The sequence below is a fragment of the Salmo trutta genome, chromosome 40 (assembly GCF_901001165.1).
Source record: "Salmo trutta chromosome 40, fSalTru1.1, whole genome shotgun sequence".
In the NCBI taxonomy this organism is placed as follows: domain Eukaryota; kingdom Metazoa; phylum Chordata; class Actinopteri; order Salmoniformes; family Salmonidae; genus Salmo; species Salmo trutta.
In genome coordinates this window covers 9,351,968-9,375,870 of record NC_042996.1, presented here as the reverse complement: position 1 = coordinate 9,375,870, position 23,903 = coordinate 9,351,968, and the positions used below count along the sequence as shown (strand labels likewise).

The window sequence follows — 23,903 nt, the reverse complement described above, 5'->3', positions numbered from 1 at the left end:
CATCCAGAAGACGAGGTCAGTACAGATGCATCAAAGCTGGTACCGAGAGACTTAAAAACAGCTTCTATCTCAAGGCCATCAGACTGTTAAATAGCCATCAATAGCACATTAGAGACTGCTGCCCTATGTACATAGACTTGAAATCACTGTCCACTGTAATACTTGGAACACTAGTCACTTTAATAATGTTTACATATTTTGCACTACTCATCTCATGCATTATGTATATACTGTATTGTATTCTACTGTATTTTAGTCTATGCTGCTCTGACAATTTTACTTTAAATGTGTGTGTGTGTATAGTGTGTATTGTTATGAAATTGTTAGACATTGCTTGTTTGATATAACTGCACTGTCGGAACTAGAAGCACAAGCATTTCGCTACACCTGCAATAACATCTGCTAATGTGACCAATACAATGTGATGTTATGGATTAAACATCATCTCCTCCATAACATCATGAGAGACAAGGACCTTGATGAGAAAACCTTATGCAGTGTCTACAGAATACTCATCTATATGCATTGTTGCCAATGAAACACAACAAACATGACTAAGTATTGAATCTCTGTTGACTGTTTCAGTCTAAATGCTGTCTAGGAGCACTACTACACACATACACACATTCCATTAGTAGACCAACGCTCTCCGAATGCAGTGCTGGAGGGCTAGCTAGATAGTCTCCCAGCTCAGTTGACTAAAACTGGCACGGTTTTAGAATAAATAGGCCTTAACCATGGTGCCGCCTGCCTGCTGAGATTCAGGTGCTGATTACAGAATGGCGCTGCCAAGGTTCAATCTGAGACCACCCTCCGCTGAGACAGACGGCTGCAGGAGGCCGGGTTCAACCCTCCAGCCAAATCATGAAGCTAGATCATCCATTACTGAACCCAGCCAGACCAACAGAGAGTCAGTAGCTGCTGGAGAAGAAGCGGAGGCTGGGAATGAAGACAGAAGATTCAAATGCCAATGTATTTCAACGATTGGAAGGAATCTACTGGTTGTGTATCTATTCGATGTATTCCCAAGTTTGGAAAGGGAGATTTGAACCAGATCTGTGGATATCTCATAGCTAGTTTTACCAGGTGGCATGGCCAGGAAACATAGAAGATTCCGTGTGTTATTGGACAGGTAGGCTGGGGTGGATGAAGAATATCTCCCTGTGAGAGGGCGAGAGGGACACCAGGTAAGAGATGGGGACTGGGTTCGGGGGGGGGGGTTACTCACAGGGTATGGTGCGGAGGTAGAGGTTGTCTCTAATGATCTGCTGGAGCTCGTGGTCCACTGAGGCCTTCTGGAAGCGCAGGTTGAGGTAGTGACGCAGGTCCTTGTCTATGACGCCCCCTGGAGGAAAAGACCAATAACAACTCGGTAAGGCCTAAGAGCAGGTGTCATGGTCAGGGCCAGGAGTTTGTCCTGATCACGTGACCAGCAGTACGTTTTTCCTGTGGTCTGGAAAAACCCAACAGTCAAACCCATGATGTCACAATGGACAATATGTGCATATTATGCAAACAAACACCAAAGCATGAACCAGTGTGAGCTCTATCAATCAATCACATTTATTTATAAAGCCCTTTTTACATCAGCAGTTGTCACAAAGTACTTCTACAGAAACCCAGCCTAAAACCCATACAGCAAGCAATGCAGATATAGAAGCACAGCTCTATGGGTTCAACATCTGTCAACACAGCCGTTGGATTGGGAGTGAGGGTGGTAATTGGTGAATGAGGCAAACGTGTTGAGAGAAATGTCTACACATCTAGACATAAATACGTGATGAGGTCTCTGGGGGGGTCTTTCTCTCCCCCTCCCTCCTCTTCCACTCCTTCCCCCATCGCCATTATGAATGGGCTAAAGCTCGCCCACTCTAAATTTGCCTCCTCAGCAGGATGGAGGGAGGGAACGAGGGAGGGGGGCAACAGCAAAGCTCCAGGGGGAGAGAGAGAAAGAGAGAGAGAGAGATAGAGAGAGAGAGAGAGACAGAGAGAGATAGAGAGAGGGGGCTGGAATGGACACAAGCCTCACCGATACTCCACATTTGTACTACTACCACTCACTGTCTGTCTGTCTGTCTGTCTGTCTGTCTGTCTGTCTGTCTGTCTGTCTGTCTGTCTGTCTGTCTGTCTGTCTGTCTGTCTGTCTGTCTGTCTGTCTGTCTGTCTGTCTGTCTGTCTGTCTGGCTGGCTGGCTGGCTGGCTCGCTCGCTCTGTCTGACCCCATATATTCCACTCTTGTACCATCACACAATCCCACGTACACCATATACAGTGTTAACATACACACACTCCACACACACAGCCTGCAACCACAGGAGATTGGTGGCACCTTAATTGGGGAGGACAGGCTTGTGGTAATGGCTGGAGCAGAGTATTTCCATGTGTTTGATGCCATTCCACTCCCTCCGTTCCAGATGTTAATATGAGCCATCTTACCCTCAACAGCCTCCTGTGCCTACAATGCACTCTTGAAATATCCTCCATAAAAAGCCAACCAAGAGGACACACGTCCTCAAACCAATGGAATTCCCACTGAAACAGGATGACTGAACAGACTCGTCATTTCCATTGATAATGCTAAGAGGGAACGAGAGAGAAATGTTCCCCTAACCTTCAGCAGACACTAAAAGACAGTGATTTGGCCCAACGCCTGGCAATGCTTAGGTCCTCTATCTCATCTTTCAGACCCCAAGGCAACGACATTCAAACGTTCTGTCTGTTGGAGAGCATGCGCACTGACAGACACGCAATCTCAATCTGTCAGCCAGAGAGCGTTTTATAATGAGCGTCGAGAAGTCCGATGAATTCATGAATAACCTACTTTTGAAGAACAAGTTTATCTGCCGACGACGTCGGAGGAATGTTTAATTTACTGCATTCTCTGTTCTCCCTCTCTCTCGCACCACAACAACATTGTACAAATGTATAGCCTAAACATGAATTTATAATCAAAGACTACGCCTGAATGGGGTCAGAAATCAAATCCTGTTCTACCAAGGAAACAAAACAACCCAACCAGCCAATTGACATCAGCATGAGAAAAGAAGCTATGCCATGTTAATCCACACAGTAAAAAATATACACACACACACACACACACACACACACACACACACACACACACACACACACACACACACACACACACACACACACAATACCTCTTCCCCTCCACACACATACCTAAATTCACAGACGACACACAGTAAAATGCACCTCTTGCACGGCGGGTCTCACAGTTGAGTGTTATTGGCAGCCAGCTGTGTCAGTGTCCGTTCTCCACAGGTACGTATATCTCCACAAAGAGCCCAGCCAGCAGCAGCCTCTTCCAGGCTCACAGTCAGTACAGCAGTGAAGAAGCACCTCCCCTTCAGTCCCACTCACTGTGTCTATCTGTCTGATCCACACCACCTCTCCTGGTAATGTTCATTTCATCCACGGATGGGAGAGGAAGGGGAGATGAGGCAGGAGAAAGAACGAGAGAGAGAAAGAGAGAGTGTGTGTGTGAGTGAGCGATAGGAGGAGAGAGGGAAGGGGGGGGGTGCGTCAGTTGGGAGGCAACAAAGGAAGCAGGCTCCGGCGGTGTGGACCTATCACAATGAGATCCCTCTTCCCATTAGTCTGCGGGATTGTAAAGTCCACCGGCTCCCCCTATCTGTGGCTGCCGGTAGCGCAGGGCAGAATATTGTTTTCCCCCATGCCATCCTGGGTGCTCTGTACTTTGACAGCCCAGTGAATAATAATGTCAGCCTTCTGCCCTCCTCCCAGAGCAGATGCCCCTCACTGGCACCACGTGACCCGCCTGTGACCCTGCGTCATTGCTCGTGACACATGAAAAAAAAAAAATGTCCGGCCCACAACATGGGCTAAATGTGATGGTGCCAACAGCTGTCATCTGATTGAATAAAAACAATATGAGCTGTGGCAAGTAATTACTGTGTATTTACACTGCGCTGTTGCATGATGGGACAAACAAGCAGAACACTGGTGTCAGCACTTTCTCTGAACTCTTGGCAGCTCTCTGCCTCATTTGTCCAATCTCCCTCTTTCTAACTCTCTACCTCGCTCTATCCACCACTGTTTCTCTCTCTCTCTTTCTCACTCACACACACACAGAAACGTGCACTCAAACACACACCAGATAAGGAAAATAATCTGCCACGTTCTTAAGTAGATAGACATGGAGGGCAGGTGGATTCACTTCCAATATCACTGAACATTCACCTAACATTAAAACAGCATACCTTACTATGAGGGGCACACAGATACGATCTTCTTTCAGTGTGATTCCTGATGGAAACTTGATTGGGGACAAGATACCAGGGCTGACCCTTGAGGACTGGAGGACTGTGTAAGGACCCTTAAGGACTGAAGAGACTGCATCCTATAAACTTCACCTCTACATGTTGGGCTGTTGAGTGTGTGACCTTCATATAACCCACTTCCAGGAGGAGGATGGTAAAGTAGGTCTTCAGTTAGGTGCACTACAATAGCAGGTGAGTGTCCTCTCTATGGCCCAGGGCTGGTGAGGGATGACAGAGCCGTGTGTGTGTCATGAGCGTGCCGTGTGTGTGTGTGTGTGTGTGTGTGTGTGTGTGTGTGTGTGTGTGTGTGTGTGTGTGTGTGTGTGTGTGTGTGTGTGTGTGTGTGTGTGTATGTGTGTGAGAGAGAGTGTGTGTGTATGTGTGAGAGTGTGTGAGTGTGCGTGTGTGTGAGAGAGAGAGTGTGTGAGTGTCTGTGTGTGAATCAATGCAGTGTATGAGGAGGTCACTACAGCGTTCAGTCCTCTAGTGATGAGATCAGTGTGGAGTATCTCTCTCCAGTGGGATGAGGCCATTTCTCATCCCACTCACTCTGGGCTATCATGACACGCCTGACAAGTGAGGAGGATGGGGGGATGGGCAGAAGAGAGGAGAAGGAGAAGGGGAGGACAGGAGATATGGACAGAGAGTGACAGTCAGTGCTGCAGTGGTACTGATGTAATACAGCAGCAGTGGTACTGAGGTAACACAGCAGCAGTGGTACTGAGGTAACACAACAGCAGCGGTACTGAGGTAACACAGCAGCAGTGGTACTGAGGTAACACAGCAGCAGTGGTACTGAGGTAACACAACAGCAGCGGTACTGAGGTAACACAGCAGCAGTGGTACTGTGGTAACACAACAGCAGCGGTACTGAGGTAACACAGCAGCAGCGGTACTGAGGTAACACTGCAGCAGCGGTACTGAGGTAACACTGCAGCAGTAGTACTGAGGAAACACAGCAGCAGTAGCACTGAGGTAACACTGCAGCAGTAGTACTGAGGAAACACAGCAGCAGTAGCACTGAGGTAACACAGCAGCAGTAGTAGTAATGAGGTAACACAGCAGCAGCATTAGTGCTGAGGTAACACAGCAGCAGTAGTAGTAATGAGGTAACACAGCAGCAGTAGTAGTAATGAGGTAACACAGCAGCAGCATTAGTACTGAGGTAACACAGCAGCAGTAGTAGTACTGAGGTAACACAGCAGCAGCGGTACTGAGGTAACACAGCAGCAGCAGTACTGAGGTAACACAGCAGCAGCAGTACTGAGGTAACAGCAGCAGCAGCGGTACTGAGGTAACAGCAGCAGCAGCGGTACTGAGGTAACACAGCAGCAGTAGCACTGAGGTAACACAGCAGCAGCGGTACTGAGGTAACACAGCAGCAGCGGTACTGAGGTAACAGCAGCAGCAGTACTGAGGTAACACAGCAACAGTAGTAGTAATGAGGTAACACAGCAGCAGCGGTACTGAGGTAACAGCAGCAGCGGTACTGAGGTAACAGCAGCAGCGGTACTGAGGTAACACAGCCGCAGCAGTACTGAGGTAACACAGCAGCAGTGGTACTGAAGTAACAGCAGCAGCAGCAGTACTGAGGTAACACAGCAGCAGCAGTACTGAGGTAACAGCAGCAGCAGCAGTACTGAGGTAACAGCAGCAGCAGCGGTACTGAGATAACACAGCAGCAGCGGTACTGAGGTAACACAGCAGCAGCGGTACTGAGGTAACAGCAGCAGCGGTACTGAGGTAACACAGCAGCAGCGGTACTGAGGTAACAGCAGCAGTAGTACTGAGGTAACAGCAGCAGTAGTAGTACTGAGGTAACAGCAGCAGTAGTAGTACTGAGGTAACAGCAGCAGTAGTAGTACTGAGGTAACAGCAGCAGTAGTAGCACTGAGGTAACAGCAGCAGTAGTAGTACTGAGGTAACAGCAGCAGTAGTAGTACGAGGTAACAGCAGCAGTAGTAGCACTGAGTACAGCCGGTGTACTGAGGTAACAGCAGCAGTAGTAGTACTGAGGTAACAGCAGCAGTAGTAGCACTGAGGTAACAGCAGCAGTAGTAGTACTGAGGTAACAGCAGCAGTAGTAGTACTGAGGTAACAGCAGCAGTAGTAGTACTGAGGTAACAGCAGCAGTAGTAGCACTGAGGTAACAGCAGCAGTAGTAGTACTGAGGTAACAGCAGCAGTAGTAGTAGTACTGAGGTAACAGCAGCAGCAGTAGTACTGAGGTAACACAGCAGCAGAAGTACTGAGGTAACAAAGCAGCAGCAGTGCTGTAGCAGAGAGACAACCTGGACTTAGACAAATGCATGCAAATAAACATGCTGAAGCAAAGGCGGAGACACACTGTCCACAGTATCAGAGAAATACAGAACATGCATGAACATTACAATATGTGCAAGGGAACCTATAGGCATATCTACATACAGCAAATGTCTCTTAAGTTTGACCTTGACAGAAACCACTCAGGCTATTCATTTCTCTGTAGACTATCTAGAGGCAGTAGTGTTTTAGACTCACCAGCCGCCTTCAATGGACCAAACGCCTCTAGAAATGAATCTATGTGGGAAACGACTGTTCTCCTTCCACAGCAGAGTAAAGTATGGAGTCTGAGCGTGAGGTAAGCAGGTGTCATGGAAGCCCCTTGGAGAGGGAACAGGCTGTGGAGTCTAAAAGTGAGGAGGGAGACAGCTGTTCCCCTCTGGGAGTTGTGAGCTCAGAGAGGTGCCTCGTATGTTACATCATTTAGACTAGCCTAGCGTTACCAGCCTGAGAGGTGCCTTTTTACCACGGCTAGCGTAGCCTATCCTAGCGCTGACTATATACCAGCCTGTTGTGTTCAGCTCAGGTGAAACCACTCAATAGTCCTCCAAAGTAGCTCTGATTGAATCCTGCAGAGATCACTGCGGGCACCCTTTCCTCCTGGCATCTATTAAATGTAATACTGAACACAAAGGCCATAAAAAGTCATGGTGAATAACAGATACAGGTTTCTATAGAGAGCCTTGATGAGGCAGTACTTCTCTTAAAATCCCTGGGAAATGAACATGGCCCTCTACGGTGTGCATACTAAAGCTCAATCATACAAAATACAATCTCTCTCTCTCTCATTCACACACGTGCGCACAAACACATGCATTCATACACACACAGCAGAAGAAAGGTGGGTCTACACATTGGTGCATAGATAATTTGCCAGGCTTGTCAGTGAGACGTGAGATGACTGCCATAAAGATGTCAGTGCCATGTGCCAAGCACCCTGCTCCTCACGCAGCCTGAACAGCTTCTGTTCTTAACAACACCATTCAGTCTGCTGTCAATGTGTGTGATGCACTGGATATCGCCCCACACACCCCAGGGCAGCAAGAACACACACACACTGTGCAGTATAACGACTGCTCTTTGTGTGTGTGTGTGTGTGTGTGTGTGTGTGTGTGTGTGTGTGTGTGTGTGTGTGTGTGTGTGTGTGTGTGTGTGTGTTATAAAGAGAGGGGTGTTAGCAGACAGCTGTTTATATAATTAGCCTGTAATTAGAGGGCTGTGGTCGTCTGAAACCACAGCAGTTCCACCAGGCACACTCATTTAGCTGTCTAAAGAGCACACTGCCAACAACATGACATCAACACTTTATGTGGGTTAATACCAGTGGCGATTTTAACGTGTAAATCTTGGTTGGGAAAATCCCCAAAATGTGTTTTGATGCATGCCAGCAAAGCCACTACACAACACAACACTAAACAATACATTAATTGCACTATAACGGTGACAAACGGTGCCCACAAACTGTTAGGGCCTACATAAAGCTGTCCCAACAGCAGTCCCAACAGCAGTCCCAACACCTTACCACTGCTACACCTGGCTTTCCGCGGAGCCTTGTCTGGCAGAGAAACAGTTCATTCAGCCTCATTTACTGCCTTTTAAAAAAACATAGCTGATATGGTTGACTTGCTTAAACAAATGTGGTTTCTACTGACAATTGAGATGTACAAACTATAGCATAAGGGGACGACGAGTGTATATGAGGCAATCCGTCGTTTTGATTAAGACATTAATGAGCGAGCTAGCACGGACGTAGTCAATATAACTATTTGTTCAGCACTTTTGAAATGTACAGCGACAGAATTCAGAACATGGGCCGTTCTTACAGTAAGCAGACAATGAAAGCTCTTACAATTTCCGATGATGACATTTCTCTAAAACAAGCTATAGACTACTTGTGCATCACCAAGTCAGAACAGTAGGCTGAATTATGAGGGGAAAAGGGACCAAATTATTAGGGTGAGGCACATGGGCTACTAACAGCTTACTACACAATATACATTTAGTTTTACTTCCTTAGCTACAGTATACATATGTCCTTGCATATTAAATAATTTATGCAGCAGCATATTTTGTCATCAAACTTTGTCTGGATATATGATGCTTTCAAGACAACTGAGAACTTGGAAATAAACAAGGTCGAATCATTCCAGTGATCTTCAGGTCGGAGCTCTAGAAAGAGGCCCACGTTCCCGACTTGGAATTCCGACTTGGATGACCGTTCAAAACGTATTTTCCCAGTCTGAGCAAATTGTTTTCAGAGTTCCCAGTTGTCTTGAACTCACTGAAGTCTGAGATTTCCTAGTTCAGAGTTTCCAGTTGGAAACACTACCCATGAGTGACAGAACATTGAGCCAATCCCGGCGCAACTAGAGAAAATTACCAGAACCTTCCAGAAGGACAACCATCTCTGCATCACTCCACCAATCAGACCTTTATGGTAGAGTGGCCAGACGGAAGCCACTCCTCAATAAAAGGCACATGACAGCCCGCTTGGAGTTCGCCAAAAGGCACCTAAAGGACTCAGACCATGAGTAACAAGATTCTCTGATCTGATGAAACCAAGATTGAACTCTTTGGCCTGAATGCCAAGCGTCACGTCTGGAGGAAGCCTGGCACCATCCCTACGGTGAAGCATGGTGATGGTAGCATCATGCTGTGGGGATGTTTATCAGCAGCAGGGACTGGGAGACTAGTCAGGGTCGAGGGAAAGATGAACGGAGCAAAGTACAGAGAGATCCTTGATGAAAACCTGCACCAGAGCACTCAGGACCTCAGACTGAGGTGAAGGTTCACCTTCCAACAGGACAACAACCCTAAGCACACAGCCAAGACAACACAGGAGTTGCTTCAGGACAAGTCTCTGAATGTCCTTGAGTGGCCCAGCCAGAGCCTGGACTTAAACTTGATTGAACATCTCTGGAGAGACCTGAAAATAGCTGTGCAGTGACGCTCCCCATCCAACCTTACAGAGCTTGAGAGGATCTACAGAGAAGAATGGGAGAAACTCCCCAATTACCAGTGTGCTGAGCTTGTAGCGTCATATCTGTCACGACTTCCACCAAAGTCGTTTCCTCTCCTTGTTCAGGCGGTGTTCGGCGGTCGGCGTCACCGGTCTTCTAGCCATCGTCGATCCACTTTTCATTTTCCATTTGTTTTGTCTTGTTTTCCTACACACCTGGTTTCCATTTCCCTCATTAAATGTTGTGCATTTAACCCTCTGTTCCCCCCATGTCCTTGTGTGGAATTGTTTGTTTGTAAGAGCTTGTACTCTATGTTACTGGTGCGTGTCGGGTTTTGTAGGTTCTTTTGTATTTGCCATGGATTTTGTATTGAACTGCTCCGGCTATTACCTATTTCTGCTCTCCTGCGTCTGACTTCACTGCCACCAGTTCCGCAACCCTTACAATATCCAAGACTCAAGGCTGTAATCGCTGCCATTAGTGCTTCAACAAAGTACTGAGTAAAGGGTCTGAATGCTTACGTAAATGTAATATTTTATTTTTATTACATTTGCAAAAATGTAAAAAAATTGTTTTTGCTTTGTGATTATGGGGCATTGTGTGTAGATTGACGAGGAAAAAATTATATTTAATAAATTTATGAGTAAGGTTGTAACGTAACAAAAAGTTGGAAAAAGTTGAGGTACTTTCCGAATGAATACTTTCTGAATGCACTGTGTGTACATACTACTAATATATATATATATATATATATATATATATGCACAGTGCATTCGGAAAGTATTCAGAACACTTGACTTTGAGACTTAAATATATCACCACAGGTTGATACCATTTAGGCTACATTCAGTGGTAGTACTGTTGATGTGATTTGTTAGATTCATACAACCCTATACTTTACTCTACTTGTTTCTCCACCTCTCTTTCCCTCTACCTGTTTCGCTACCTCTCTTTCTCTCCACCTGTTTCTCCATCTCTCTTTCCCTCTACCTGTTTCTCCACCTCTCTTTCCCTCTACCTGTTCTCCATTCTCTTTCAATTACCTGTTTCTCCACCTCTCTTCCCCTACCTGTTTCTCAACCTCTCTTTCTCTACATGTTTCTCCACACCTCTCTTTCCCCTCTAACTGTTTTCTCCACCTCTTTACCTCTACTGTTTCTCCACCGATCTTTCCCTCTAACTGTTTTACCACCTCTCTTTTCTTACCTTTCTCACTCTCTCTCTACCTCTCTTCTCCTAACCTGTTCTTCACCTCTCTTCTCTCTACCTGTTTATCCACCTCTCTCCCATCTACCGTTTCTCCACATTCTTTACCTCTACCTGTTTCTCCAACTCTCTTCACTATACTGTTTCTCCACCTCTTCTTTCCCTTACTGTTTCTCCAACTCTTTTCCCTTACTGTTTCTCCCCCTATCTTTCCCATCTACCTGTTTCTCCACCTCTCTTCCCTTTACCTGTTTCTCCAACTCTCTTTCCTATACCTGTTTCTCCACCTCTTCTTTTTCTCACCTTTCTCCATCTCTCTTACCTTCTTTCTCTATACCTGTTTATCCCACCTCTTCCTCTACCTGTTTCTCCACTCTCTTTCCCTCACCTGTTTCTCCACCTCTCTTTCCTCTCCTGTTTATTCTCCACCTCTCTTTCCCTCTACCTGTTTCTCCCCTCTCTTTCCTTTACCTGTTTCTCCACCTCTCTTTCCTCTCTGTTTCTCACCTCTCTTTTCTCTACCTTCTCCACCTCTCTTCTACCTCTCTTTCTCTATACCTGTTTCTCCACCTCTTTCCTCTACCGTTTCCACCTCTCTTCCCACCTGTTCTCACCTCTCTTTCCCTCTACTTGTTTCTCCACCTCTTTCCTCTACTGTTTCTCCCTCTCTTAGTTTCTCCCTCTCTTTCCCTCTACCTGTTACTCCACCTCTTCCCTACCTGTTTCTCCACCTCTCTTTCCCTCTACCTGTTTCTCCACCTCTCCTTCTCTCTACCTGTTTCTCCATCTCTTTCCCTCTACCTGTTTCTCCACCTCTCTTTCCCTCTACCTGTTTCTCCACCTCTCTTTCCCTCTACCTGTTTCTCCACCTCTTTCCCTCTACCTGTTTCTCCACCTCTCTTTCCCTCCTCTCTTTCCCTCTACCTGTTTCTCCACCTCTCTTTCCCTCTACCTGTTTCTCCACCTCTCTTTCCCCCTACCTGTTTCTCCACCTGTCTTTCTCTCTACCTTTCTCCACCTCTCTATCTCTCTTTCTCTCTACCTGTTTCTCCACCTCTCTTTCCCTCTACCTGTTTCTCCACCTCTCTTTCTCTCTACCTTTCTCCACCTCTCTATCTCTCTTTCTCTCTACCTGTTTCTCCACCTCTTTCCCTCTACCTGTTTCTCCACCTCTTTCCCTCTACCTGTTTCTCCACCTCTTTCCCTCTACCTGTTTCTCCACCTCTCTTTCCCTCCTCTCTTTCCCTCTACCTGTTTCTCCACCTCTCTTTCCCTCTACCTGTTTCTCCACCTCTCTTTCTCTCTACCTGTTTCTCCACCTCTTTCCCTCTACCTGTTTCTCCACCTCTTTCCCTCTACCTGTTTCTCCATCTCTCTTTCTCTCTACCTGTTTCTCCACCTCTTTCCCTCTACCTATTTCTCTACCTCTCTTTCCCTCTACCTGTTTCTCCACCTCTCTTTCTCTCTACCTGTTTCTCCACCTCTCTTTCTCTCTACCTGTTTCTCCGCCACTCATTCCCTCAACCTGTTTCTCCACCTCTCTTACTCTCTACCTGTTTCTCCACCTCTCTTTCCCTCTACCTGTTTCTCCACTTCTTTCCCTCTACCTGTTTCTTCACCTGTTTCTCTCTACCTGTTTCTCCACCTCTCTCTCTACCTGTTTCTCCGCCTCTCTTTCTCTCTACCTGTTTCTCCGCCACTCATTCCCTCTACCTGTTTCTCCACATCTCTTTCTCTCTACCTGTTTCTCCACCTCTTTCTCTCTACCTGTTTCTCCACCTCTCTTTCTCTCTACCTGTTTCTCCACCTCTCTTTCCCTTTACCTGTTTCTCCACCCCTCTCTCTCTACCTCTCTTTCTCTCTACCTGTTTCTCCACCTCTTTCTCTCTACCTGTTTCTCTACCTCTCTTTCTCTCTACCTGTTTCTCCACCTCTCGTTCCCTCTACCTGTTTCTCTACCTCTTTCCCTCTACCTGTTTCTCCATTTATTTCTCTCTACCTGTTTCTCCACCTCTCCTTCTCTCTACCTGTTTCTCCATCTCTCTTTCTCTCTACCTGTTTCTCCACCTCTCCTTCTCTCTACCTGTTTCTCCATCTCTCTTTCCCTCTACCTGTTTCTCCATTTATTTCTCTCTACCTGTTTCTCCACCTCTCCTTCTCTCTACCTGTTTCTCCATCTCTCTTTCTCTCTACCTGTTTCTCCATCTCTCTTTCCCTCTACCTGTTTCTCCACCTCTCTTTCCCCCTACCTGTTTCTCCACCTGTCTTTCTCTCTACCTTTCTCCACCTCTCTATCTCTCTTTCCCTCTACCTGTTTCTCCACCTCTCTTTCCCTCTACCTGTTTCTCCACCTCTCTTTCCCCCTACCTGTTTCTCCACCTGTCTTTCTCTCTACCTTTCTCCACCTCTCTATCTCTCTTTCCCTCTACCTATTTCTCCACCTCTCTTTCCCTCTACCTGTTTCTCCACCTCTCTTTCTCTCTACCTGTTTCTCCACCTCTCTTTCTCTCTACCTGTTTCTCCGCCACTCATTCCCTCAACCTGTTTCTCCACCTCTCTTACTCTCTACCTGTTTCTCCACCTCTCTTTCTCTCTACCTGTTTCTTCACCTGTTTCTCTCTACCTGTTTCTCCGCCTCTCTTTCTCTCTACCTGTTTCTCCGCCTCTCTTTCTCTCTACTTGTTTCTCCACCTCTCTTTCCCTCTACCTATTTCTCCACCTCTCTTTCTCTCAACCTGTTTCTCCGCCTCTGTTTCTCTCTACCTGTTTCTCCACCTCTCTTTCCCTCTACCTGTTTCTCCACCCCTCTCTCTCTACCTCTCTTTCTCTCTACCTGTTTCTCCACCTCTTTCTCTCTACCTGTTTCTCTACCTCTCTTTCTCTCTACCTGTTTCTCCACCTCTCGTTCCCTCTACCTGTTTCTCTACCTCTTTCCCTCTACCTGTTTCTCCATTTATTTCTCTCTACCTGTTTCTCCACCTCTCCTTCTCTCTACCTGTTTCTCCATCTCTCTTTCTCTCTACCTGTTTCTCCACCTCTCCTTCTCTCTACCTGTTTCTCCACCTCTCCTTCTCTCTACCTGTTTCTCCATTTATTTCTCTCTACCTGTTTCTCCACCTCTCCTTCTCTCTACCTGTTTCTCCACCTCTCCTTCTCTCTACCTGTTTCTCCATCTCTCTTTCTCTCTACCTGTTTCTCCATCTCTCTTTCTCTCTACCTGTTTCTCCACCTCTCTGTTAAAACATGTGTATATCTCACTCACATGCAGACACACAAAGAGGCACGGACACACACACACACACACACACACACACACACACACACACACACACACACACACACACACACACACACACACACCACACAATTTCTCTCACATTCACTCTCAAACACACAATCTACCCCTCTCTCTCTCTTCCTCTCTTTCTCTTCTGTTAACCGTACTCCCACAGGTGACTGTTCTGTCGTGCCTGCTGGTTACACCGTACTGACCGACTTCGCTAGCAGAAATTGCCATAGAAATTGGCCTCTCCGATGCATTTGTCTCCCGGCAGGGAGGCCCCACTTTAGGTGGTGGAACAAGACAGGCTCCGTGCTGATAGTGCTGCTGGAGCAGGAAATGGAATGTGTCTGTCATAAAGTCGGCTGGGCTGTTGGGATGGAATGGCCCCGCTGTTCGTCTGCATACGCCTGCTACCTTCCACTGTGCCTCGGCGCACACCGGCAACACGGCAATTGGCGATACATTATTACCTGACCACTGTATCAAAAGTAGCACGTCAAACGTATGATTGGGCTCTACTGGAGTGGCAGGAATACAGATGGGTGTTTATGGGTAAAGCTGTTGATGTCTTCATAGGCCCTATACATGTGAAATGGACATGAGGAGCAGAGAGTGAAACCCACACTGGTATTGAGCCCTCATCTCCAAGCTCTCTGCCAAGGAGGACATGCTATTTGGTGTGACTTTGGCATCAACTACAAGAAGAATGTAAATAAATAAATCACAGGCCAACCTCAGTTGAGAAACCCCTTTCTCCCCTCTCTGCCCCTCTCTGCCTCTCTCTGCCTCTCTCTGCCTCTCTCTCCATTCTGAACAGGGTTAAGAAAAGAGCAACAATGTATTATCCACAAATCTATCTGTCTGTATTTCTGTATTCATTGGGAGCTTCAACAGATCAAAGGGGCTGTGTAAGGATCTGTGTGTGTAAAACCGTTGGTGAGATGCGAGAGCAGGGCTAGGTGCTCTGAAGGAGATCGGCAGACAGCAGACGGGCCTATCAAAGAGCTGCCACCTCACACAATGCATGTCATGCACCAGGCGTTCATCTCATCTGATGCTAGGGGAGAGACGGGGGAGACGGGGGAGACAGATGGACAGGGAAGGGAGAGGAAGCAGGTATTGTATGGGTAGTTCTAGACTTTGATTTATTAGGATCCCCTATTAGTAGACGCCAATGGGGACAGCTAGTCTTACTGGGGTCTGACACGTAACTAAAAAGACATACAGACAAAAAGACTTTACAATTTACAGTACATTTAAAAACATTAACATGTAGTGTGTTTGTGTGTGCATCTATCAATTCCACATACATGTCAGTAGAGAGGAAGGGGGAGACATAAGAGAGTATGAAACAGTTTAACCACTTGTTGGGATGGGAGCAGCCAGTCCACACCATGAATAGGTTGTGGCTGGTAGCCTAGCGGTTAACAGCATTGGGCCGGTAACTAAAAAGGTTGCTGGTTCAAATCCCTGAGCCGGCAAGGTGGAAAAATCAGCTGTTCTGCCCTTGAGCAAGGCCCCCAAAAACAACTGTGCTGTGGAAGTTGATTAAGGCAGCCCTCCGCACCTCTCTGATTCAGAGGGGTTGGGTTAAATGCGGAAGACCCATTTCTGTTAAATGCATTAAATTGTGCAACTGACTCGGTATCCCCTCCCCAGTTGCTTGCTCAACAGAATAACTTCACTGGTTAGCCGAATGTTATGATGAAAAGCCTCTTTTACTTTTGTGTTTGACACAAAAAGCCATCTTTATTTCTGGTATACACATCATCAGAATAAACAGACAAATGTAGAAATGGGGTATTGGCTATATGCTTCAGGACAGGCATACAGTTGAAGTCAGAAGTTTACATACACTTAGGAAGTTTACATACACTCGTTTTTCAACCACTCCACAAATTTCTTGTTAACAAACTATAGTTTTGGCAAGTCGGTTAGGACATCTACTTTGTGCATGGCACAAGTAATTTTTCCAACAATTGTTTACAGACAGATGATTTCACTGTATCACAATTCCAGTGGGTCAGAGGTTTACATACACTAAGTTGACTGTGCCTTTAAACAGCTTGGCTTTGGAAGCTTCTGATAGCCTAATTGACATCATTTGAGTCAATTGGAGGTGTACCTATGAATGTATTTCAAGCCTTACGTTCAAACTCAGTGCCTCTTTGCTTGACATCATGGGAAAATCAAAAGAAATCAGCCAAGACCTCAGAAAGAAAATTGTAGACCTCAACAAGTCTGGTTCATCCTTGGGAGCAATTTCCAAACGCCTGAAGGTACCACACATTCATCTGTACAAACAATAGTACGCAAGTATAAACACTATGGGACCACGCAGCAGTCATACCGCTCAGGAAGGAGACGCGTTCTGTCTCCTAGAGACGAACAAACTTTGGTGCGAAAAGTGCAAATCAATCCCAGAACAACAGCAAAGGACCTTGTGAAGATGCTGGAGGAAACAGGTACAAAAGTATCTATATCCACAGTAAAACGAGTCCTATATCAACATAACCCGAAAGGCCGCTCAGCAAGGAAGAAGCCACTGCTCCAAAACCGCCATAAAAAAAGCCAGACTACGGTTTGCAACTGCACATGGGGACAAAGATCGTACTTTTTGGAGAAATGTCCTCTGGTCTGATGAAACAAAAATAGAACGGTTTGGCCATACTGACCATCGTTATGTTTGGAGTAAAAAGGGGGAGGCTTGCAAGCCGAAGAACACCATCCCAACCATGAAGCACGGGGGTGGCAGCATCATGTTGTGGGGGTGCTTTGCTGCAGGAGGGACTGGTGCACTTCACAAAATAGAGGGCATCATGAGGGAGGAAATTATGTGGATATATTGAAGCAACAGCTCAAGACATCAGTCAGGAAGTTAAAGCTTGGACGCAAATGGGTCTTCCAAATGGACAATGACCCCAAGCATACTTCCAAAGTTGTGGCAAAATGGCCTAAGGACAACAAAGTCAAGGTATTGGAGTGGCCATCACAAAGCCCTGACCTCAATCCTATAGAAACTTTGTGGGCAGAACTGAAAAAGCTTGTGCGAGCAAGGAGGCCTACAAACCTGACTCAGTTACACCAGCTCTGTCAGGAGGAATGGGCCAAAATTCACCCAACGTATTGTGGGAAGCTTGTGGGAGGCTACCCGAAATGTTTGACCCAAGTTAAACAATTTAAAGGCAATGCTACCAAATACTAGTTGAGTGTATGTTAACTTCTGACCCACTGGGAATGTGATGAAAGAAATAAAAGCTGAAATAAATCATTCTCTCTACTATTATTCTGACATTTCACATTATTAAAATAAAGTGGTGATCCTAACTGACCTAAGACAGGGAATTATTACCAGGATTAAATGTCAGGAATTGTGAAAAACTGAGTTTAAATTTATTTGACTCAGGTTTATGTAAACAGCCGACTTCAGCTGTATTTAGACGGTTATACTGAGACCAGACAATAACTCCGTGGCAATCACCCAGTTTCCCTGATAACAAAATAGCTTCTATCCCACAATGAAGATGTAGCCCGTCTTATACAGAGAGAGAGAGAGCTACAGTTGTGAGCCATTCTCACAGGCTTCAACACCCGATAAATTGCCAAAGACTCCAGCCACCCGAGACATGGACTGTTGAAACTCGAAACCCTTTCATCCATTCTGACTTTACATGTAATGCCTTAGGGTTAAAGACATCATGAACGAAGAATGTGTGGTTCACTTAAAGAGAGAACTAACTGCGTGAGAGTGGGCCAAAACAATCTACATTCACCACAAAGTGAGACACGATAAGTAAGACACCGTAGCTCACATATAGGCTATATGGTTGATTCCCTGAGATTGCCTAACAAACAGAAATGGCCTTATTGATTGGCATGTCACAGATGCTGAGCTAACCACAACCCCCAGATCTGATGACAGTTGTGGTACTGTGGTGTGGGTGGAATGCCACTGGAGGTCATCTGAACAGCCGTGATGTCACTAAATGGTCTGCAGCCAAGTCTGGTCTGCATGGGAATCCATAAAGCCATGTGACCTAACCATGAAATACTCTGTCTCCTAGCCTAGGGGCCAGTGTTTTTCCAGATCTGGGGACACAGAGCAGCAGAGTAGGGGTGCTGATCTAGGATCAGAATCAGATCCCCCTCCCCCCCTTGTCCATGTAATTTATTGTGAGCTAAAAGGCCAAAGTGATCCGAAATCAGCAATCCTGCTTTGAGACGCTACATGTGGTCAGAAGTTGGAAAAGTGTTGCATTACTCAACATGTGCTGAGGCTGAGCAGCAGTGGTTGGACCACGTGGTGGAGTGGTAGTGTTGTTAACACAGCATGGGTCTGGCTTTACTTCTGACATGGCTTACCATAGGCCCAGCTGTGCTTTAGCCCCCGCTCCTCTCAAAATAGAAGGGAAGGATGGAGGGAGAGTGAAGGCATGGCCAGAGAAGAGTTCAGACTTGATACATTTCTCTGCCTGAGAGAAGATGAAGAAAGGGGGGGGGATGGATCAATAGTTTGCTTCTTAATTGACCTTTCATTAAGAGGTTGGTTCTGGGCTCAGTAATCACAGACGTCCCGTGATGAAGCCATTTAGGGATATCGAGCTGCTAAAATCTATACAGGCTCAGAGTGGAGCAGCACAGCCCAGACCAACCTCTGATGAACACTGTTACAGCTACACACAGCTACACAGCTCATCCCCACCACTGATTACCACAGGATTTACGAGCCTTGCCTGCCCTCCCGCTTGGGTTCCTGCACTGTTAACAGGCACACACACACACACACACACACACACACACACACACACACACACACACACACACACACACACACACACACACACACACACACACACACACACATGCAACAAACAAACACTTCAATACAAACACAGGCTAAAATGTACACACAGTCACACACATGCTTGTGCATCCAACTACCCCCCACACACATTCACAACCACATACGCACAACACTAAGAGGCAAGCACCTTGTTAAACATTATAGGAGACAACTACATTAGAATCCAATGCAATTACAACATAATAAACACAAGTGCACATATTCATACGAGAAGTCAAACAACCAAACATTTGAGTGTGTGCTAAGCCAACTCTGACCTGGGCTGCCATTGTGGCTTTAATGATGCAGCCTGAGCCTGGTTCCTCACGGGTCGCCCTAGGGCTCCATGCTGGACTATGGAGTGAAGGTGTCACCAGGGTGATGAATGGGCTCAGTGTTGTGCGCTTGTGCAGCAGGATACAGGAAGCCAGGCCTCATTGATATTAATGGCTGACTTCATCTGGAGGCTGGGGACCAGCTAATGGCTGCCGCTGGGCCGCTCCTGATGCCTGTCACTGATACAGCGAGTGGTCTTATTACAGGGCTCGCTGGGCCAAGGTAATTGCACTAACCCAACCAGAGGCCCGGGCGAAGCTTGGCATGTGAGCCTGCCTGTAACGGAGGCTGATGGGCGAGAGATTAAAAAACGCTGCCGTCGAATCGCGCACCACACATCTCACCGTCCCCTCTGGAATATTTATTTGCAGTGGCGGTGGTGGTAATAATTATGAAAGGATGTCAGCGACGGTGTACGAGGCATTTACAGTACCTTCATGAGAGCAAATGTAATGTACTCGGGAGCTGAAGCAATGGTCTCTGACAATGTGTCTTCAGTCAGGGACTGGATTCAGTGTCAGTGAGTACATTATTACTGTGCTGTATGAGGTGACTTATAGAATAGTGCCATTCTTTTATGTTGTAATGAACTGAGACACTGTCTGGGAGAATCGGAAGGGAAATGTCAATTTAAATATTTGTATTAAATTGAATCGCAGACATAGGAAGCCATAGGAAGGACCACTTCACACACACACACACACACACACACACACACACACACACAGAGATGAGGCCAAGGAGCATGTCGGAGCTGCAGAGAGTTAGTGAACCAGGAGTGACTCAGAGGTTCTCTAGCGTGACCAACTGCCTCTCTGACAACCTGCATTGTCACAACAAGAGCGCCAGAACCAATCACGGCCCACTTTGAAGGCACTCCCACCCAATCGCATCTGGCAGCCGACTATGTTCCCAACGCAGGCCTCTACTTTAACTGGGAGTGTTGGAGAGCCACGATCATGTTTCAATGTTACCAACCGCGTTGGGACGCCTTTCATGCATAAACCCTGAGATTGTAAAGGAAAGTATGATGTGCTTGGGAGCACACACACACACACACACACACAGATAGAGACAGAGGAGGGGTTGGAAGCTCATTCACCGTGCTGTTATACCGTAGCTCATCTAAAAGGTACTAAAACTCCACCAGGGATCCCTGTCTGTCAGGTCAGATTCCAACAAGACTCTGGACTAAAGCTCACTGCGGTTGTTAAGGTATTACCCAACTCAAGGTGATGTCCTGGCCTACCATGAACGTTTGGATGAGAAATATTCATTCATCAGGTGCTTTTGTGAATCTGGAATGCAAATTAAAAGGTCATATGCAAAAAAATTCCTTTTTCCAGACGCTTTATCTTATGAAGACACATCATGCAATCTACATAACATTAGCAAACAAATCTGCATAGAAATTAAGGCATTTTCATTATTTACGTATTCTTTCCATTCAAATCAACAGCTGGAACCCAGACCACAGAGGGAGAAGAAAACTATAGCAAACACAAAGATCGGTCCCCGGAGTGTCAATCAAACAGGCCGTCGCGCGGCTTCGCGGGTCCGTTGTTGCCCATTAATGATGCAACAAAGCGCCACGTTGATTTTGGCCGAGTGTGAACTGAGAGGTTAATTAGAAATGCAGCAGCCGACAGGACCCTCCGTTTGTCTGAAGGTAATTACTGATGACATAAACACTCTCTGTGGAGGAGAAGAACAAAAAGAGGGGAAGGCAGGGGAGAGAAAAAACAACAGCAAAACAGATTGTTACCAAGTTTCCACTCCACAAAGTTGGCAGTAACGGTCTCAGTCGTCTCACATCCCACTTTGTGGAGGGAAATGGAACCCATTGGGGGATTTCAGTGATGCGGTTGACATGAAGAGCAACATTGGTGTTTTCTTCCACAGTGATCGATACTGGCCATTTACTCTCTACGACTCCCAAAGGGCCTAGGCAAGGGCTTAAACACCTAGGAGAGTGTGTCGGAGGATAACATGGCCCGACCGCTCTGTCCTCGATAAAAACAAAGAGACAAAGAGAGAGAGAGAGATACCTTTTTTGGCCCAATAGTTACATAACTAAAAGCACAAACTTTACTTCATTTTAACGGACCTAGAAAGTTAGAACCAAGCCCCCTTCCTCGTCCACTGTACATAGAACCCGCCTGATGCCACACAACCCTACTGAGTGAGTGAGTGAGTGAGTGAGTGAGTGAATGAGTGAGTGAGTGAGTGAGTGAGTGAGTGAGTGAGTGAGTGAGTGAGTGAGTGAGTGAGTGAGTGAGAGAGAGAGAGAGAGAGAGAGAGCCTGATCTACTGATCCTAGACCTTCTTATTCCCTCTCTGCCTATTGAGCCAGACAACTCTGGCCTACTTAGAGAGAACAGACTGAAGGTCTATGTGTTTCAGTATCTGTGTGTAGCCTCAGTGTGCACAATTTGGGAGCACATATGAGTAAGCCTACACAACTAGAGATGGTGAATGTTTGTATTTGTCACGTCCCATCACTGTTTTACATCAGTAGAAAGTTCAAGTAGCTGTGGGCCAGAGCCGAGCCAAACTCTCCCAGACAGCTCAGAACACTGGGTCCACTTCTGCAGAGCACTTTGAGCCACAAAGTTTTTCCTTACAGACTTTAGATGGAGATGTTTCCAGTGTGGCCCCATACTGGGGCTGAGTGTGGCCCAGTTGCCCTGAGCGCTGGGGTAGAAAAGCGGCATGGCATGCGACTGAGTCTACTGCCTAGAGCGCCTGACAGCCGCGTCCTCTGATCCTACACTCCATCAGCATCAATGTCAAAGCAGCCAGACCAGAGCTAGCAGGGGTTACCCTCCAACCCCCTCATACACAGGCTACGTAATCACATTCACATACATGTAATGTACATGCTGTGGTAGTTCTATGGGGGATCAATAGTCTGTCTTTCAACGCTGCTTTAGATTTCTGACAAACAATGTCTGAAACGCAGGCATTCAAAATCAGGGGTTATGAAAGCACAAACCTTTCAAATACATGCGCCTCTGAATCTTCTAGTTAAGCTGATGTTCATATTAACCAGCCACAGGCACAAACACCAAGGCGTATTCGATAGAGCTCCATAAGTCAAAACTCATTTTACTTCAGCTGCTCAGGTATAAACACCTCTGGCCCTAAAGGCTCTTTCTCATATCACCCCACCCTCCTCCTCCTCCTCCTCCTCCTCTTCTCATAACACCAGGGCTCCTGATAGGGGGTTGATGATCGCTGAGGGAGAGATGGAGGGAGAGAGAGAGAGCGGGAAGGAAGGAAGGTTTATCAGACAGTAAATACCTCCCTGAAAGCCAATCTCATCTATATGCAGATGACATAAATATTGATGCCTTGCGGCGCTCTCAGCTCGTTCTGCTTAATTGACGCGTGCGACTCCCATATCACTGTGAGGACGTTTCCTCTCCTCTCCAACAAAGTCGTCTATCTCAGGTACAGCAGACTCAGAAACATCGCGCTGGTTAAGTAAGCCTTAATAAGCCTTAACGAGAACGGCAGAGAGACACCTTGACACGGTGGCCCACAAACAACATTACACAAACAAACCCTCAGACAGAAAAAGGAGAGAGAGACAGAGTTGATTAGGAATGGAATAGATTCTAGTTTATTTGATGAATAGAATAGATGTGAAGTGTTGCTACAGTAGCTAAGCATGCCATTTCATACTAGAGAATGAATGAAGCTAAAACAGAAGTCTATGAGAGGCTGCCACAACGATATAGACTGGAGGTGATGGTTCTGTAGCACGAGTTATAGCTCAGAAATAGGCCGACAGAGAGAAGGAAAGAGAGATAGAGATATTCACTGTTGCTCTGTGTCTGTGCGGCCTATTCCAGGCATGCTCAGAGTCCAGTGTGCTGCTGTGATCCCCGACAGCGTGCAAAGAGAGAGAGACAGAGAAGAGAGAAGAGAGAGAGCCTGCAGCGCCAGCCCTATTTTCAGCTCCAGTGGACAGACGCAACAGCCTGCGCTCTCTATCCTCCCCTCTCTCTCTCTCCCTCTCTCCCCCTACCTTTCTCTCTCCCCAGCCACAGAAGATCAGTCCCACTCAGTTTAACCCTACACACACTAACTTACCCAAGGGAGCTGACAAGAGCCTCAACACACAACCCAGCCACAGCAGAATGCATTCACCGCATTACTCAACACAGCCTTAGTCAACACAGCATTACTCAACACAGCCTTAGTCAACACAGCATTACTCAACACAGCCTTAGTCAACACAGCATTACTCAACACAGCCTTAGTCAACACAGCATTACTCAACACAGCATTGCACGTAACTGTTACTTCACATTTTCAAACACAGAATGGCATCAAGTGAGGAAATGTAGAGAACATTGGTGTTGGGGGACAAAGGGAGAACATCTCAAATGGCAGCCAACCCAGAAGTATAAAGTCTGTTGTGCTATAGGCAGTATAGTGTCCAGTGCCTGTATTCACAGTAGGACTGCTGATCTAGGATCCGTTTTTTCATTAAGATCATAATGAAGAAGATTATATAGACAGATCCTAGATCAGCCCTGCAGGTGATGATCATAATAATATAACATCTCCATCCAGAGCCATCTGGATTCATGGACTAACAGAGAGAACGAGACGCTACATTGACTGCTGATTGATTGTGAG

At 46.5% G+C, this 23,903-nt stretch overlaps 1 protein-coding gene across 8 annotated transcripts in view; it reads right to left on the bottom strand.

Annotated features, from left to right (window-relative positions):
• Window positions 1-23,903, bottom strand: part of magi2a (membrane associated guanylate kinase, WW and PDZ domain containing 2a) — a 263,465-nt gene that overhangs the window by 183,071 nt on the left and 56,491 nt on the right. For 6 of the 8 annotated variants that reach the window (XM_029742871.1, XM_029742872.1, XM_029742873.1 and 3 more), the window contains exon 2: window positions 1,229-1,345. In XM_029742871.1, the coding sequence (XP_029598731.1) occupies window positions 1,229-1,345 (117 nt within the window). Of the gene's footprint in view, window positions 1-1,228; window positions 1,346-3,183; window positions 3,486-23,903 lie in introns of those variants that run through there. The other 2 variants (XM_029742875.1, XM_029742876.1) reach the window with 2 other exon arrangements.